This window comes from Equus asinus, chromosome 1 (genome assembly GCF_041296235.1).
Source record: "Equus asinus isolate D_3611 breed Donkey chromosome 1, EquAss-T2T_v2, whole genome shotgun sequence".
NCBI classification, from domain to species: Eukaryota; Metazoa; Chordata; class Mammalia; order Perissodactyla; family Equidae; genus Equus; species Equus asinus.
In genome coordinates, this window is record NC_091790.1 from 160,324,709 (window position 1) to 160,343,776 (window position 19,068).

A 19,068-nucleotide genomic window follows, 5' to 3' on the forward strand; every position below is an offset into this window, starting at 1 on the left:
ACTGGAGTCACTATGTAGTTTGGCCCTTTCCCTTTATTTTTAATAGAAGAAAATATTTTTGTTCTAATTTGGCTAGGTCTCATCACTTATAATAAGAGATATGATTGTCCCTTTAACAGAATCAGCTGTTCCACTTGCATATTAAGTAGACTTTTCTCTTACCCTGAAGAAGACAGAGCCTCAAGCTGTATTGCGTCCTCCCGAGTTTTTTCCGTCAGACATACTTTGCAGGGAGTGTTCTGACCACAGCATGTGCTTCTAGACTGTTAACTGCTAGACAAACACATGGAAGTGGCCAGTGACTTCAAAGCTGAGGAGAGAGAAAAAACCTCCCAGGGAGAAGCTGAGGCAAGTGAGAAAGTGTTAGATGTGGTACCTGTAGAAAGCTGATTGAAACCAAAGAGCCGACAACGACTATTTCCCGTTGCTGGTGGGGAGCAGGAAGTTTGAGCCAGCTGTGGTGCGCAAAGAGCCGCGAATGGCTCTTTGATCTCTCAACTTCCATCGCAGGAGATACCTGCTTTGCAGGCAGGAGGGTGAGAGATTGGCTTAGTGTAACAATTCTGTGTTTTAATCAGTATTAAAATGAGTTGGTGATTGTAAACCCTTCCCCCATCCCTCAGAATGCGATCTACCTAGGCGATCTATTTAAGACCGAATAATAATTGGACTTTTTGGCTTTTTTCCTTTTTAAAAATTTTCAGGCAAATGGAGTTAAACAATTGTGAAAATGGGTCTTTAAATATGGAAATAAATGATGATGAAGAAATCCTAAGGAAAAACAAGACCTCCTTACATTTGAAACCTGCAGAGATAGATTGTAGCATATCAAGTGAAGAAAATACAGATGATAATATAACAGGTAAAAACAAAAGTAAAGTCTGAAGCAAACCATTGAACAATAGGACCTTGGGAGTTTGATTCATTATCCATGATACGACACTTGATAGGAGTTGACCTGGAGACAGTGTACTAGGTAGCTCACTAACACAGGTCACTCGACGACCTTTTGTCATCCCATCCGACCCCATGTTGAAAAGGCAGAATGAAGGCGAACTTCCCCGCCCACTGTTCTTGCTGTGTTGTTCAGGGGCTGCAGGGACCATTAGCTGTCTGTGCTGACTTTTTAGAGAGTGTGAGTATGTCACTGGCCTTCCACTCTGTATCCCAAAGTCCTTTGAACTTAGGCTATGATGTCAGACTTAAGAGTGTGTAACGTTATGACAGTTCGGTTTTCCATCTTCCTGGTTTCTGGTGAGGCCTGAGGGTGTCAGAGTTCACCAGCCAGCAGCAGGTTTTCACCCAGCCTTCTCAGCAAGCCAGAGTCCCACATTTTACAAAACAGCCCGAGCGTGAAAATGCTGCCCCTTTGAATTTGCTAATTCCGTTGGCTCTGACCACTAAAACCAACTACAGATCAGTCCAAGACAACCGTATTAGAACTTTTAATTGTGTTAGAAGTGTTTAATAAATATTTCGAAAATAAAGTTTAAAAAAAAATTTCCTCCTCATCTCCCTTGAAATAAGGGACCTTGTTTTTCCAGATGAGTTGGGGAAAAAAGAAGACACATTTTCATAGCTGTTAATCTGAGGCAAGCAATCCACACATCCCTGAAGTCTTATCCCTGGTGTAAATAATCAAGACCGGATACTTTCTATCAAAACAGTACTGTTATTTATTTGACCCAACAAATTTACTTCCAGCAATTTGTTCTCAGATAATAGTCAGATCTAAGGACAGCTATGTGTGGACAGGGGTGTTCTTTATGACATTACAGTCGGTTCTCATTCCTCACGGTCGTTATGGTCTGTAGAGTCACTGCAGACACTGAATTACCGAATGCTGAACCGTTGCTCCTAGGAGAAACACAGCATTAGGTTCCTGCGAGCCTCTGGTCACAACATTTTTATCGACTGATTAATACACAACCTTGTGTTATGTGTGTTTGTGTGTGTTAAAGATGCCTTGTTTAATATATATTGTTGATTCATTAATGTTGAACCCATGCCCCAACAGCACTATAACTCACCCCTGAATAAAGCTTATCTGACACATGTATTTTTCTCATGAGGCACATCACAGTCTTCACGCACTTAAGAACACTAGACAGTGCTACACTTGGGGGCCCTTTGAAACAGTGAAATCAACAACAAAATGCACAAAAGAGCAAAAAAGGTGGCACTGAATAAACACACTTGTGTATAGTATGAGAGCTGAAACAAGAAGGCAGAGTGTCACCTTGTTCAGCCTCAGCTGGGAACATCAGGTGACTCAAATTTTTCACCCCACTGCACGTGTCCACAAATGACTGCGCAAGTGCCACAAGCATTTGTTTTAGGATTACCAGTGAACTTTAGCAAGTAGGCAGATTTGCAAATACAGAATACACTAATAATGAGGATCAACTGTATTTATAATAGTAACATTTTAGAAACTACTTAAATGCCCTCCACGTGAGCATGATGCAAATGTTACATGGTCATTAAACTCATGTTTTGAGAAGTATTGAATAATAAAATATTCGTGATATACTGTTCAGTGACAACAAATAGGATACAGATCTGCATATATTTAAACCCAATTTTGTTTGTGTGTGTATACATATATATGTGTGTATGTGTATAGTATTTCACTGACTTTTATTTCTGTATACTTTTCTGTGTTGTAGAAATGTTCGACAATGAATATATATATTCATTTATATAATAAATAAATAATAGGTTAGTAATAGGTATCTTCTGCTTTGCAGTCCAAGGTGAAATAATGAAGGAAGATGGAGAGGGAAACCTGGGAAATCATGACAGCAGCTTGGCACAGCCTGGATCAGACTCCTTGAGTAGCTCTCCAGAATCCCACTGGGAAGAAGGCCAAGAAGTTATCCCAACTTTCTTTAGTACCATGAACACCAGGTATTTTATACTTTCTAAAATCACTGACAGTTGGACACCAGCTTCCCTTCTAGAAAGTCAGTCCTGGTGTTCCTTTCAGGTGATGACGTCTTCTAACAGAATAGAGAATATGGTCTCCCAAGTACCTGCATTACTGTTACCTTGTCTGAAGCAGTGGATGAGAAGGAATTGGATTGTGAGAGTACACTCCGTGAACAAATTTTAACTTGCTATTGTGGATTATCTTTGGAAAATGATTTTATTAAACTGACTTATAATAGAAAAACAATCACTGGGGCATATCTGTGAAATCAGGCCAAATGATGTGCCCTACAAAGGGGTAGCTGTTTTCCTCACTACCCCTGAACTGCAGAGAGTGCTGATGTTGTATTTTCAATCTTTCCTCCTCTGTATCTCCAAATTGTCCAGCTTTAGTGACATTGAACTTCTTGAAGACAGTGGCATTCCCACAGAAGCATTCTTGGCATCATGTTATGCTGTGGTTCCAGTATTAGGTAAGATTTCTGAATTTGCGTTAAATTTGTTAGTCTCTAGACTCTCTCGCCACTGTTGTTTTGCAGTAGAAATATTCTGAACTCTGTGTATGGTGAGGTGACCCTTTTTCTTAGCTACCTCTTCATATCACCAGCCACATAGTTAAAGCTGTATGACCTTAGGCATTATTGCATATTTCTATTTCATTTCTAATTATGACCAAATATTGACTTGAGAGGAATGTAATGAAAAAGGGAATTCTGTTTTTTTCTAGCAATCATACTTAAAGCAAAAGTGAAAGTAGTTGAGGAAAAGACCTTCAAATCCATTGGTATTATGAAAAAAAATTTTTACCAGTTAAAACTTTTTTTCAAAGATAAAAAAATATGTATAAATTTAAGTTCAAATTATGTTTACTTTTTATAGAGTCAGTAGTACCAGGAATCACTAATGTTTTGAAATTTGTTATATATGACTGATTTAACTGTGCATCGTTTTTTTAAATCGAGGTATAACTTGCATAGAATTTAAGTGTAATGATTCAGTTAGTTTTGACAAATTCGCCTACCTCTGTAATCCACATCTCTGTCAAGACGAGGAATGTCTTCATCACCCCAGAACGTGCCCTGTGCACTTCAGTCCCCAACCTATCGTCCAGCTCCAGGCAACCATTTTGCTGATTTCCGTTGCCATAGATTAGTTTTGCCTGTTCCAAAAGCTCATATAAATGGAATCATATTATGTACTCCTCTGCATCTGGTTTCTTCTTTCAGTATGACGTCGTCGTCCTTGTTGTTACATGTACCAGTAGTTCATTCCTTTCTATTGCTGAATAGTATTCTATTAAGTGAATATACCGCAATTTGTTTATTCATTCTCCTATTGATGGACATTTGGGTAGTTTCTTTTTGGGGGCTATTATGAATGAAATTGCTCTGAACATTTTTGGGTGTGTGGCATATGTTTTCAACTCTTTTGAGTAAATTCCTAGGAGTGGTCTTGCTGTTTCATAAGGTTGGTATGTTTAACTTCATAAAGAGTGATTACACAGTCGTGCACTTCCAACAGCAGTGTTTGAGTATTCTGTCTATGAGTATACTTCACATCTTCACTAGCACTTGGTGGTGTCAGTATTTTTGGTTTTGGCCATTCCTGTGAGTTTTTAGTGGCATCTTGGTGTCGCTTTAATATGCATTTCCCTGATGACTAATGATGTTGAGCAATTTTTCATATAATTATTGGCCGTTGCTATCTCTTCCATTATGAAGTCTGTTCAGATCATTAGTGCATTTTTAAAAGTTGGTTAATTTTCTTTTTGTTGAATTTTAAGAGTTCTCTATATGTTCTGAATAACATTCCACTGCAAACATATGCATTATGAATATTTTCCCCCAGACTATAGGTTGCACATTTCTTTTCTTAATGATATCTTTTGAAGTGCAGGGTTTTTAATTTTTATGAAATCCAATTTGTCTGTTTTCTTTCTTTTGTAGTTAGTGCTTTCAGTGTCCTAAGAAATCTTTGCTAACCCCCAAGGTCATGAAGATACTCTCCTGTGTTGTCTTCTATACTCTTTAGTCTTGATTTTATTTTTACTTCTACGATCCATCTTGGAATTAGTTTTTGTATGTGGTGTGAGGTAAGGGTTGAGATTCTTTTTTCTTTCTTATGATATCTGGTTGTTCAAGAACCATTTGTGAAAAAACATTCTTTCCCCTTTTACATTACTTTGGCAGCTTTGTTGAAAATCAGCTGACCTGATAGCTGTGGGTCTGTGTCTGGACTCTCTCTTCTCTTCTGGTTATGTTTGTTTTTCCTTATGCCAGTACTACAGTGTCTTAATTACCGTGCCTTTATAGTAAGGCTTGAAATCAGATAGTGTAAGTCTTCCAATTTTATTCTTCTTTTTCAAGATTGTTTTGGCAATTTTAGGTCCTTTACGTGTCTGTATAAATTTTAGGTTTTCAGTTTCCATTAAAAAGTCTGTTGGGATTTTGATTAAGATTACATTGAATTTGTAAGCCAATTAGGAAGAAATTGATATCTTGAACAACATTGAGTCCTCTAATTCGTTGAATGTGCTGTATCTATTTACTTACGTCTTCTTTATTTTTAGATGTTGTTTCTACCATCTTGCTATTTATTTTCTATTTGTTTTATCTGTTCTTTGTTACTTTTTTATTCCTTTCTGGATTTGTACCCAATTAATCAATTATTTCTTAGTATTCTATTTTCCCTTTTTGCTTTTTAACTACCTATCTTTGTTCCTGCTTTTCTTTTGGATCAATCAAGTATTTTTTAGAATTCCTTTATATCTTCTCTTTTGGCTTTTTGGCTATACCCCTTTGTGTTATTTTTTAAAAATAATATATATTATTTATATAGTCTATATATAAAAATAATATAATTATTATATAGTTTTTAATTTTCTATTAGACACGTTAAAATAGGAAAACAAAACAGGTAAAACTAATTTTAATAATGTATTTTAGCTAACCTAGTATATGCAAAATATCATCTCGACATGTAATCAAATATAAAAGAATCATTAATGAGATATTTTGCATTTTGGGGGGGTACTAAGTCTTTGCAATGTGGTGTGTGTTTTACACTTACAGTACATCACAGTCTGGAATAGGTACCCTGCAAATGCTAAATAGCTGCATATCTAGTGGCTGCCATATTGGACAGTGCAGCCCTAAGGACTACCGTATGCATCCTAAACTCGTAAGATTATCCTCACCTGGCACTTAGGACCTTATTATAGTTAATCACCTCAGAGTAGTGTTAATAGAAAAAGGTAATGACAATATCCTAAAAGCCTTTGAAGCTTATGCTTAGAAAATGATTTCAAAGTAAAAAATAAAAGTTTGGGGGGGGAAATCTGCTAAATTTATTGTTATTATAAAAAATGTTTTCTACTTGGAAAAATTGCCTTTTCAAAGATGTTTTCAATCTTTTCTTCTAGACAAACTTGGCCCTACGGTGTTTGCTCCTGTTAAAATGGATCTTGTTGGAAATATTAAGGTGAATATGCTAGCTCGTCCCTGTGGAGACTATATTTGAAGGGAGTGGTTGCTTGAAATCTCATTTGGAAACAAATGGTTGTTGAGTTTTATACTCAGGATGAAAAGTATAGGCCAGCTCTGAGAAGGGTGCTAAGGCAGAAAAAAATACTTTAAAAACAGTACTTTAAAACCCTGAGACTATTTCATTCTAGCTTAAGCTTCATAAGAATTCTCAAACGAAAAAACATTACCTTGAAAAGGTAAGGGAGAAAGTAATAGAGGCCTAATTTATTTTGATTTTTTTAGAGATCTGCCTGACACACTTCCAAGTCTCAATGCTGTACTAATTTGCTTGATAGCTTTAGTCTTTTTAACTTAGTGTGTCCCCCTGCTTTTCCTGCAGAAAGTAAATCAGAAGTACATAACCAACAAGGCAAAGTTTACCACCCTCCAGAAGATAGTGCTGCACGAAGTGGAGGCTGATGTAGCCCAGGTCAGGAACTCGGCTACAGAAGCCCTCTTGTGGCTGAAGAGGTGAGGCAGTGGGGCTGGGGCAGCGGTTAAAACCCAGCTCAGGGGCCGGCCCCACGGCTCAGTGGTTAAGTTCGCACACTGTGCTTCAGCAGCCCAGGGTTTCGCCATTTCAGATCCTGGGTGCAGACCTAGCACCACTCATCAAGCCACGCTGAGGCAGCATCCCACGTGCCACAACCAGAAGGACCCACAACTCAAACATACAACTATGTACTGGGGGGCTTTGGAGAGAAGAAGGAAAAATTTTAAAATCTAAAAAAATAAATAAAATAAAATAGCCAGCTCAGCTGAAATGTTACCAGTAAAGAACTTGTTAGGCAAAGGAGACTACTTCTGAGTGAAGGATCTAACCCAATGGCTAGCCTTTTCTAGAAGGCCTGATGAATGGAACACCAACAATTTTTTTTTTGCCTCACTCTTGATGGTGATAAATATTGTTACATTAATACAATATATAAAACAGGAATCTTAAAGGATGATAAAGTTGACTGGATTCTCTTTAAGTCAGTGGATTGCAAACTTCAGTGGTGTCAGAATTAGCTGGAAGGCTTGTTAACAAGATGGTTGCTCCACCCTAAACCTAAAGTTTCTTATTCAGTAAGTCTGGAGTAGGGCCCCAGAATTTGCATTTCTAACAATTTCCCAGATGATGCTGAGGCTGTTGGCCTTGGGATCATGTTGGGAAAACCACTGTTTAGGAATATCAGATGAGAAGGGTCCAGAGCAAGCTAAAGGGAAATGACAGGCAAGAAACTCAGAAAGGACTGCCATATGACTTGACCTGTTTACTGCTGTTCCCAAGATATTATTGAAAAAGAAGCTGTTGTCTGCCATTTCTTTATGCCCATTCAACATAAGTGCAATTTGAAAATAATATTTCTTCCTCTTTTTTGTTTTAGAGGTCTCAAATTTTTGAAGGGATTTTTGACAGAAGTCAAAAATGGAGAAAAGGACATCCAGACAGCCTTGAGTAAGTGTTCTTTACATTTTGATTGGTCTGTTGAATAGGATGTGGAACGGAGACCCCTGGAGGAGGAGACAGGGTGTAGGGGAAATTTCTGCTTCTCAGGATTTGATTTTGTTTCCTTTCTGTTTCATTATTATTAACTATTTGTTTCTTATATGCTTTCATAGAGGTAGTGACTTGGTAATCTAGATCTAACTTATTAAATATCAGTATATCTTAAAGAAAAGCTAAAATAATGGAGAGCCATCTCATAATCTGAATAGGAAAACAAAATGTTTTCAAGAAGTTAGTTCTTCCTAAATTAATCTTCAAATATAGTGCAGTCCTCTAAAGTCAGTACCCAGAGAGAAGCTAGTTTTGGAGACTGTAAAAGTAAGGGGGCGAGGAACCCTGGGAATTTGCTCTGGAGTGACATGAAGGTTGATCATCATCTTGTACACCTCAAATGCCCTATGTGCCCCGTTTTTGTAGTGGCAGAGCTGAGACCGGGATCTGAGAAGATCATCCTGTATCTCCAGCATCCTAATGCAGTGACTGGAACTTTGCAGATGCTTAGTAAACTTTGGCTGGATGAGTGGATAGAGGGATGGATTGATGCATCTATCAGACCAGTTTTGGAAAACATTAAAAACTTGGAAGCATCCTCATAGTGCTCCTAACAGAGTGGCTGAACTCTTACTCTTGACCTGCAGGAAATTCTTCCAGCATGGGCCTTGAGGCATGGGGGAGCCTGGAGGGGTAGAGAATGAAATTCCTCTTACTTTAAAGCCCTGTATATTGTTATGATATAGAGAAGCACTTGGTCCAGCTCTGAGTAGCCACTATTATAAACAGTGAAATGAATAAATTAGATGCTTCTCTTGCGGGGGGAGCCAGTGTTGACTGGAGCATTTTTTCGTTGTCAGGGGTGACTTCTGTTAGTCCTCCCTCTGGGCCATGAGTCCGGAGGGATTCTGCCCCCACATCATTTTCCCAGGCCTTTCTGTCTAGAATCTTGCTGATGTGCCATGAAACAGTATAAGCTGATATTTCTGTAACACTTTATGAAGAATTTAGACAACTTAATCTTGACATTAATCTGTTTTTACAGATTAGGTAACCAAAATTCTGCAAGATTAAAATACGTGCTAAGATCACAAAGGGTCTGAAGCAGGGTCACATTGGGGCCCCTACCTCCAGGACCCTCATTTCTCCCACAAAAGGTCTTCTCCACAATCCCTGGAATACCTATGTTTTTGAGTTTCTCGTACGTCCCTGAATTTCCAGGACAGTTTCAGTTATATTCTCCCCTATGTGTCCTGATTTCAGTACTAAAAGTATATTCACCATAACTATTCATGCCCCCTAACGGCTATCTGTCAAACTTTATAACTTGTGGAGTGATTAAGATCATGGGTACTCTGGGTTCCATCGCTTAATAGCATTGTGCCCTTAGGAAATTTACTTAACCTTTCTGTGCCTCAGTTTCCTCATCTATAAAATGGGACTGATGATATGATTCGCTTAATAAGATTCTTATAATTAGGTTCATGCAGTTGAAGAGATTAGAAAAGTGCTGCATAATAAGGACTTAATAGAGGTTAGCTTCTGTTGCTAGCTTCTATTTGTATCATCATGATATATGAAGTTGATAACCTGCCAGCAAAATGGGGCTTATTTTTCACAAATCAGAAATGGAAAGTTTACAAAGCTCAGGTGCCAAGCCAGAAATTTCTCTCCAGACTAACTTCTTAGTATGGAAATTTCACACTGGGAAGAAGCTCCTCCAGCTGCAGGAACTGCGGAGGACAGGGGATTCAGCACTGTGTGTCGCCTGTGCTGTTGCTTTGTTAGAGGTGGCTGTGTGAGAGTGGGAGGGGAATGCTAATCCCATTTACCCCTCCGCTGGAGCTGCAGCTGGGACGGAATAGAACCTAGCTGCTTACAGGACACTAGCAAGTGAAAAGAAAAGCCTTGTGCATTGCAGGTGGGGAGGAAGTCGAGGATATACCCTTTCTGCCCTTCCCCACCCCCAATTCTGCCCGTCTTTCTCCCCTACCTTTTACTTGATTTGGACACCACCGGGCTGGAGATGTTGACTTTGTGAAACAAGAGGAGACTTGAAGGGCAAATGCTGCTTCAAAACTGAATAATGACAGCCAATCCCAGCTTTCCCTTCCCTCTCTTCCCCTTCAGCACTATTTTCAGTGGAAAGGAAAAGGGGGCTGTAAATTTGAGATTTTCGTCCTGATGTTTGGGATTATTTCATAGGTATTCATGATTTAAATCCTTTCTTTGTAGGGATCCCTAGTTTCCTGCTGCTGTTCAATGTGGGGAGGTAAAATTCCCTAACCAACCGACCCTCCTCTCCAGACAGACACACAAGCTCTGTGCAAATAGAGTTTTATGAGAAATGTTCACACGTTAACTCTTCAGAACCCATAGGCTCCTTGATGTGTATTTCTTCTGGGTTCTCTTTTCTCTTCTCGTTTTGAAATCACAGCCTTTATAATTGGAACTGATACCTTGTCTGAAATGAGGGAGTTAGGGTATGTAGGTAAAAGAGAAGGTGTGCAATTTATATGATATACACAGGCAAATTAGCTTGCATGTTTTAAATTCTAAAATTGAATTTGAGTTATTGTAATAAAGGCTACCATTTATAGAGCGCCTAATGTAGCTATGACACTAGGTTCTCAATAAAGATTTCATTTAATCTTCCAAATACTCCTCTTCTACGGCGAGTAAACTGAGGTTCAGAGAGGGTCAGTACCTCCTCTAGAGTCTCAAATCTAGATCACTGCTTCTCAAAGTGGTCCAAGGAGAGCAGCATCTTTATCATCTGGCAGCTTATTTGAAATGCAGACCACCAGGCCCTGCCAGACACTTGCTGATTCAAACTCCAAGGTGGGCCCCAGCAACCAGTGTGTTAAAAAGTCTTTCAGGTGATTCTAATCCCTTCGAAAGTTTGGGACCCACTCATCTCAAACGATATTGAAACTCACCTGTTGCTAGATCTACCTTTTGATTATTTGGGAATTTTGACTGTGTCTGATGATTGTTAAATAAACAGGAATAAAAGTGCCAAAATTAGCCACAGCATCAGTTAATTTTGCCTCATTTCCATGATAATTAGCTAGTTCTCCAGTAACTGAAAATTTTTTCTAACCTAGGAGCAGCAAGGCAGTTAGGAAGGATAAATTAAGGATAAACCTTGGATGGCACTCCCAAATTTGAAAACACTGCTTAAGAAAGGTTTTGAGGCAAGTGTTCGTAAAACTTGGTAATCTTAGTGGCGTTGAAAATGAGAGATGATGTATAAAAGTCCTAAATGACTCAATGGAAGCTTTGACATCTGTTAACTCTCTGGAAAATGCACGTATATTCCTTGTATTGCTGAGTTCTGTGATGCAGAATAAGTTTCCAGCATCTGGAAGGAGGCATTAGGCTTTATACTGCCCCCATTTACATTAGAGCCATACTTGGGTTGTCCATAATGATGATCAGACTGCAATAGTTTGGATGGTCTCATGCCAAGCACTGCTCTGAACCATTAGTGTGCTGTGATGTTCTCTAGAGGTCATTGTAAGGAAAGAGTTGGGTCCACAAGACAGATATGTTTAATGGTTCACCCTATAGCTGAGCCCCTCCATTTGGGATAACACATCAAAAAGAGCTGTTGGAAAGCATCCTTTTAAGTGGAAGGAAGAAAAGTTGCTCTGGCATTTCATGCACCATTGTACTAAATGTTATGTGCTCTGCACTGTTCCCTCAGCGGGCTAGCATATTGCCACGTCCCTCGCCTTGGAATGATTCCATAAATGTCAGATAAACATTAGGCCAACCAAGATCTCTAGCACAAAATAGGAAACATTCTAAAAGGATGCTTTTTAGTTATGTGTTTAATATGACAGGCTTTCACAGACAAGGAGGGCTAGATGAAAAAGTCGAACTCATAATCAGATATTTAGCACGAAATCAGAACTTGACTGATTATTCTGAAAATACTATGGAACATGAATCAAGTCATGCCCTCTCCAAAACTACTCACAGCATGTGCCTCTAATGGCAGAATTGGCTTACAGTACAAGTGTTCATCTTGATAGTGCCTGAAGTTAACAAAGGATATCTCTGGGTACGTGTTTGCCTCTGTCCACTGGTTACTGAGTTGGCTTTTCTCCATACAGTTCATTTTGCCTGAAGCTTAGTCACAGTAAAGAATTCAGAGGATACTTTCCTAGTAGCTCAGTTTTTTTTATTATAAATATTTCAAACATTTAACAAATATCCATCACTTGACCAAATATATAAAATAGCTCAATATAGTACACATGTACCACTCCTTGACCCCACTGTTGTTTTGTTGTTAGTGCTGTCAAGTTGAGTCCGACTCCTAGTGACCCTGTGTACAGCAGAGCAGAACCCTGCCTGCTCTTTTTTGTACCCTTCTGTCACCTTCTGGTGCTATATCAGACAATGCTCCACTGCTATTCATAGGGTTTTCGTGGCCAATTTTTTGAAAGTGGGTGACTGGGTCTTTCTTCCTAGTCTTAGTCTGGAAACTCCACTGAAACCTGTCCACCGTGGGTGACCCTGCTAGTATTTGAAATACTGGTGGCATAGCTTTCAGTGTCATAGCAACACTCAGCTGCCACAGTATGACAACCAACAGACGGGTGGCGAGTTTCCCTGACCAGGAAACAAACCAGGCCGCAGTGGTAAGAGCACCAGATCTTAACCACTAGACCACCAGGGCTGGCTCATGACCCCCTTACTCCTCTCATTTTCCAAGGATCTTCATCCTGAATTCGCTGTTTATATAATAAGTGTTTTTATACTTTTACTATATATGTGTCCATAAACAGTATCTAATATTGTATTGCATATTTTAAACTCATATACCTGGTGTCACATGATACACATTCTTCCTTTTTCACTCAGTATTATTTTTCAGATTTATTCACTGCTTGTTCACTTTCAAACCACTCCCAGTTCCTGATTCTTGCCTAAGACTGCCTGGTTTAGCTCATTTCCAGAGCTCAGTGAACGAGTGATTCCACCTCTCCTGGCTTTGCTTATTCACTTCTCAAGCTCTCTCTTAAAACTGAAATCTACATGCCTTCTTTGTCCTCTCTACAACCTGAAGTAACTTTACAAAGTCTTACAATTATAGGTTTACAGTACAGAAACACTCTCCTGTATTCAGTTCTGGGACAGAATAGTTGTCCACCAACAGTAATGGAAAGGTTGTTCTTGATCAGATATTATAACAGGTTTAGGCATAATTTCTAAATACCTCGTAGCAAGTTTCTGAGTTACCAGTAAAGAAATCAGTTCTGTTTTTGTTGTTTCCATGAACAGAATTAGGTTCTAATTCTTTCAGGAAATGACTAGAAAAGGCACATTTTTCATTTTCATTATTTTGTTTCACAAAGTATGAACATTAGTTTTTCAGCAGAATGGTTTAATTCAACAAGAGTGCCTCAGGTTCTCATTGCTTTTAGCTTTGTGACCTTGAGCAAGTCACTGTCTCTCTCTGTCTTCTGTTTCTCCATTTGTAAAAGGAAGAAAATTGAGCAAGGTGATTATCAAGGCTTCCTACTCAGGTATTTGGACTCAGTCTCTCAGGAACTGACACATCTCAAAGAGCTGGGAGAAGGGTATCATTTATGTCTTTCAGAGGCCAAAAATACCTCCAGATTATAGAACATGCATTATGATAATGAATGGGTATTACAGTGAAGATTAATGTATTTCATTATCTAATCTTCTCTGGGTAACCAAAATAGGTCAGGCTTAGACTTCATCTTATTTTAATGCAGCCTCACGTGGCAGGGAGATTTGCAGCCCTAGAAGTCAGTTAAGGACTTTCACCAAGTCTTTTTTTTTTTTTTTGATGAGTTTTGTTTCATTTGTTGGTTTTAAATTGCAGCAGTGGTCTTCCTGGGCCTGAGTCAGGACCCAGCCCAAATTCTCTGACTGCCTCTTCTCCCATTAGACCGTCTGGCCCACATCTGCCCTGTGGGAGTCTTCTCTGGCAAGTGCAGGCACAGCAAGGAACAGCTGCTCCTCTAGAAGGGCCGGGTCGGAGGACATAGACTGGCGTGCTGCTCTGCAGACACTCCCTCTTCCTTAGACCAGCTGCCAGTGTTATTTGGACTCACAGCACCTCTGTTTTCTTGCTGTCCTGTTGAAGGGGCCATGGAGAAGCGTTTCTGGGCTTTTCTGAATTGTTGACTTTAATGGCAAAGTATAGGAAAGGTGTCAAGTCTGTGAGGTTGGCATAGCCCCAGGTCCAGAGCCCTTGTACACAGGCAGTTTGTCCAGCCAGGTGGGCTTCGGAGCTGAAGGCTCAGAGACCAGCACGGCTACGTTGCTGCATACTGTAAAGAAAAGTGAATCTCACCTTGTTACTTCCCTACCGCAATTCCAAGTCAGAATGATCATGGCTGTAAGTAGAAGAAAATAATACTATCTGTATAGAGAAAAGGACTAAGAATATACCTCTACAATGCCCACTGTGCTTATCGCTGGGAGCATGATTATAGGTTTCTTTAGTTCTCTCATTTTTGTATTTTCCATATTTTTAATAGTGAGTATTCAATACTTGTGAAATCAGAAAAAAGCAGTGTTATATTTTTTAAACTGCCACTGTGCCTCAAGTGGGAAGTTCAGAATCCCTGACGTGGCATATAAGGTCCTCACAATTTGGCCTCAGCCCCAGTGATCTTCAGCCCCAGTGAACTGTGCCCCCCTCCATGCCCGGCATGCCGCCGTCTCTCACAGCTCCGTCTGCTCCCTCTGTCTGCACCCTTCTCTCTGCCCTACCCAGCATTTGAGACCCCTCTGGAGCGTTCTCTGTCCACACACCCCCTGGCTGGAATTGTCTTCCTGTCCTCTATGTTCCCGTAGCACCGTGTACAGATCTCTACTATAGCAGTTGGCAGTTTGTATGATAATGATGTTAAAGGGCTAGCTCTCTTAGGAGCCCCTGGACTTCCTGAGGGCAGGGGACTGACTGAGTTTCAGTCCCCCGAGGATCTCTGCTGCTGGCACAGTGTGGGGCATGTGGTAGACTCCCACTAAATTCTTGTTGAATGGAGCAGCTGTTCCATCATGGATGTAAAATCCAGCAGATTTTAATGGCATTGAATTTCACCTGTTTATTATAATGGCATTTAATACCTTGCCTGGATTAGGATCACAAGAAAGAAGGGATTCCCGCTATCTTACCTCTGTGCCTCACCTCAGGATGTTTTCCATGGACCTGCACACTGTCTTGCCAGCCCAGATGGCTTCTTGGGTGGTTGGAAAGTTGATTGTGTTGTTGATTTACTTCAGAGGCTGTGCCTAGTTATTTTCTGCCCATCTGCACTATACACTTTGTGGGCCAGCCACCTTTTCTTCACTAAGGGCTTGTATACGATCTAAAATGTCCCTGATCTGTCCCCTTAGAGAATCAGGTAGGTTTTAAGAGTGGCTCATGTTGAAGACTTGTATCTTGGAACCTTGCCCTAGTCTATTCAGACTGTTCTCCTAAGAAAATAATTAAATTTAATCTTGAGTCATTCTTTAGACTGTTTCTAAGGTTCTTTTCCGTACTTGAATTTATTAATTTTTTATTATTTCTGCTTTAGCTTTGCCATCCTAAGTGCTGGCATTTCAGCCTGTTCCTAAAACTTTAGATAGCCAGGGAAATCTGCTGTTATATTTCAAAGGTACAGTCTTCTTTTATGTAAAATATAATTGTATTTTATGCAAATTCAAATTATGTGAAATCAATAGTAGGATATGCTAAAAGTATTCATAAAGTCTCACCCAAATTTTAAAAATAGAAGTTAACAAGAATTACATTATATCAAAATTTGAGTAAGTTGTAAGCTGTTTAACTACAATTACAGGACAGCCCCATTTTGGTCAGTAAAATGCAGACACTTCACCTTCTTTCACTGTATTCTGTGAACCACATTGCTTTTTACTGCATAGGAATTGGTGGTTGGAGTTTTGGTGTCTGTTTTTCTGTTATTTTAACATCAGCTCTTGTTATAATTTAAAATGCTTTTATATCTTATTATAATGTCACCTAAGCATTGATTAAATGGTGGTACGTGTACTAGTGCTGAAACTGACACATGAAAATAAGTAAGTTTGGAATAGAATTTAGATGGGATAAAACATGATGAAGAAGGTCAAACAACCCCCATGATACTCTGTGCTGTTAATTTAGGAATGAACACTCTGTAAACTATTGGAGATGATGCTTAGAAAATAAAATGGAGCATTGAAGTAAAAATGCACTGTGGTGATGTAGATCTTTGCCTCCTGAGAATGCGTTTATTCCTATAGAAAAATCAGTTTTGAATTTTTCATATATTGAATTATTCAGAGCCTTCAGGAACACATCCCTTGCATAAGATGCAGTCATCTTGTTCTTGAGGGGCTTTTTTGGTAATTAAAATTATTATATACCAGTTTTTAAATCTCATTTTAAAACACATTGAGACAAGAATAATAGGTTTTTATCTTTAAAGTCTAGAATATGAATGACTTTTATTAATAGGCTGCACCAATTACTTTATAACCAACTTAATAACTTCAAGCCATTCTTTTCATAATAGTTTTAAAGGTTTCTAGATTTAATACTGTACATCTGGGGTCATAGAGACATCTAGGACAAACATTTCACATCCCAGAATAGAATGTTAGAATTGAAAAGAGCCTTAGAGATCATTTTACAAAGAGACAAACAGATGGTAAGAGAGGGCAGCTGAGGGACTGGCTCAGGGTCACCCAACATTTCAAAGAACTGCGTTTTTATATTTTTGCAGTGTCTTTGTAATTGTATTCAGTCTCAATTTTCCAATATCCTTTCTTCCCCCTTTATTTCCTTATATATATTGAATGTTTCCCACCATGATAATAAGCTGAAGTTATATATATTGACACAGAGTAAGAGTGGAAATATCTATTTTTCTTTAAAAAAAATTTTTTTTTGCATAGGTTTTTCCCTACTCAAGACTTTCGGAGTACATAATCTTGTCATTAGACTTTTTTAGTTGGTGTCCAATAACATAGGACCATGCTACTGCGTATTTTAGAAAGCACATGATACAAATAGCACATCAAGTTCTGATGAAATTGTTCTTCATGGAGTTTTTCTTCTTTTCAAGATAACGCGTATGGTAAAACATTACGGCAGCACCACGGCTGGGTAGTTCGAGGGGTTTTTGCGGTAAGTAGTCCTTCTGCCTCCTAATGTTCTGATGGTCACAGCAAGGTGTTTTGTTTTGTGTGTGTGCTGTTTCTGTTTGCTTCGTTTTTGAGAATAAGAGTAAAATGTTGCTTATTTCGTTTAAGTCTGTAGGTCTGTGTGTGGAAATGCTGGCTATCGGAAGTGTGTAGAGTAGGGAAGACTGATGGTGTGCTTTATCCTGTCTAGTCCCAGTGACCTCGTGGAGCTTTGCCTCAGAAGTAGTTGCCTTTCTGATAAGGTGGTAAAGAGCATCAGTGCAGAGGTAGGCAGGAAGCTGGCAAATTCTCACCGTTGTGGGAAATCAGTGATGCCTTCAAGCTCGTAGCTCCCTCTGCTGCCTGTTGTATTCAGTCCTGTTAATTCTCGGATTTTAGTCGATTTTTAAAAAATTTTTTTACTTAGTTAAATTTTATCTTTGAATGTTAACTGAATGGAGTGTGCCAGCAGCTAGGGCTAGAAATCTCTTCTTACCCAGTTATTTTCATTGTGGAGGTGTTTGTATTCCTGTGTTTTTGGCTCCTGTTAACCACCGCTCCTTCCCTCCCAGCGTGTTGACCTAGGAAGAACACACACGTGGGAGTCCTAGTCCCCTGGACAAATCAGTTAGCCTGCTTAGTAAAATAGCAGGAATAGATGGCCCGTTCATGTCAGCGCTGATACTCAGTGATTCTCCCATCCGGGGAGAGGTCAGCCTGAGTCAGATGCAGCCGTAAGGCAGAGTCTCGTGTACAGTGGAACACTAGGAAACGCATAGAATGTGAGTGTTCTTTGGAAGGTCAGGGGATAAAAATAGTCTTGCAGATGATGGCTTTTATAAATTTAAAGCATAGGAGACGTCATTTGCCTAAGGTAAGAACTGTTTAGGAGCCAGGTAAAGAAAGTCGGAAGAATTTATAGTATAAGAAATCAAATTTAAGTGAAAATGAAATCTTTTTTGAAAGCATGGAGATAACTAGCTCCATATCCTACTGTTCACTAGAATAGGAGCCAGACCAGTTGTGCTACAAAGTGCCCATGCTTACCTTCAGTGCATAAACATGCAATAATCATAATAGCTACCATGTGGCTATTGGATGCCTATTGTGCCACTAGGCACTGTGCCAGGCACTTCCATGTTCATTATCTTTGATAATCCTCAGGATTAACTTCCACTATTTCACAGGTTCAGAACTGTTCATTTTAGTCCCAGAGTCTCCATGTGAGGCCGTGGCAGAGGCCAGCTCTAAACCCAGATCTACTGTCTCTGAGGCTAGTGCTCATCCCCCACATCGCACTTCTCTGCAGTGAAGACAGAATAATTGAGAAGCTGCTAATAAGTAGTTAGACAATGGAAGCTGCTTCATTCATTGATCTTCCTGAGTAAATACTGTGTTTGCTTGCAGGTGCCTGACACCCATGTTCTCTTGGTGAGATGACAAAGCATAAAAACATTGTGTTGCCCCTTTTACAAGAAACAAAAATGTGGGTGTGCTTTTTTTCAGTATAGAAGGCAAAGTTTAATCCTGAAATATTAATGATCCAAGAGATGTTGCCAACAAGAATGCATCTACAGCAGAAAATTTATCATAAGCATGAGTCTTTAAAAGGACTTTTTCACTTACAGCATTTTTCCAAATATATAGTAATTTAAACTGGCAAAGATTTTTAGAAATCATGGAAGAATAGAAAGGGAAAAAATTAAAATTGTCCATATTCTCACCACTCCATAATAACCATTTTAAACATTTTTGTGTTTTACCTTCTTAGCTTTTATTTTTATATATTTTTACGTATTCTTTTAAGTATTGTTCTAATTTTATATTTCTATCTAGATATATGTCTACTTATATTTTTATATCTGCATGCTTATATGTGTATAATTATTTTGTATACTTACTCTGTATATGCATATAAATTTATTTGACATTTAGCTTACAGTATAATTTTGTATTCTTTCCCCATAC

At 39.0% G+C, this 19,068-nt stretch overlaps 1 protein-coding gene across 6 annotated transcripts in view; it reads left to right on the top strand.

Annotated features, from left to right (window-relative positions):
• The window catches only part of PLEKHA8 (pleckstrin homology domain containing A8), a 45,704-nt gene that overhangs the window by 23,096 nt on the left and 3,540 nt on the right, over positions 1-19,068 (top strand). For 5 of the 6 annotated variants that reach the window (XM_014841050.3, XM_044765369.2, XM_044765365.2 and 2 more), the window contains 7 exons: positions 705-862; positions 2,751-2,910; positions 3,319-3,404; positions 6,353-6,411; positions 6,796-6,926; positions 7,826-7,896; positions 17,043-17,104. In XM_014841050.3, the coding sequence (XP_014696536.2) occupies positions 705-862; positions 2,751-2,910; positions 3,319-3,404; positions 6,353-6,411; positions 6,796-6,926; positions 7,826-7,896; positions 17,043-17,104 (727 nt within the window). Of the gene's footprint in view, positions 1-704; positions 863-2,750; positions 2,911-3,318; positions 3,405-6,352; positions 6,412-6,795; positions 6,927-7,825; positions 7,897-8,364; positions 8,637-17,042; positions 17,105-19,068 lie in introns of those variants that run through there. The other variant, XM_044765364.2, reaches the window with a different exon arrangement.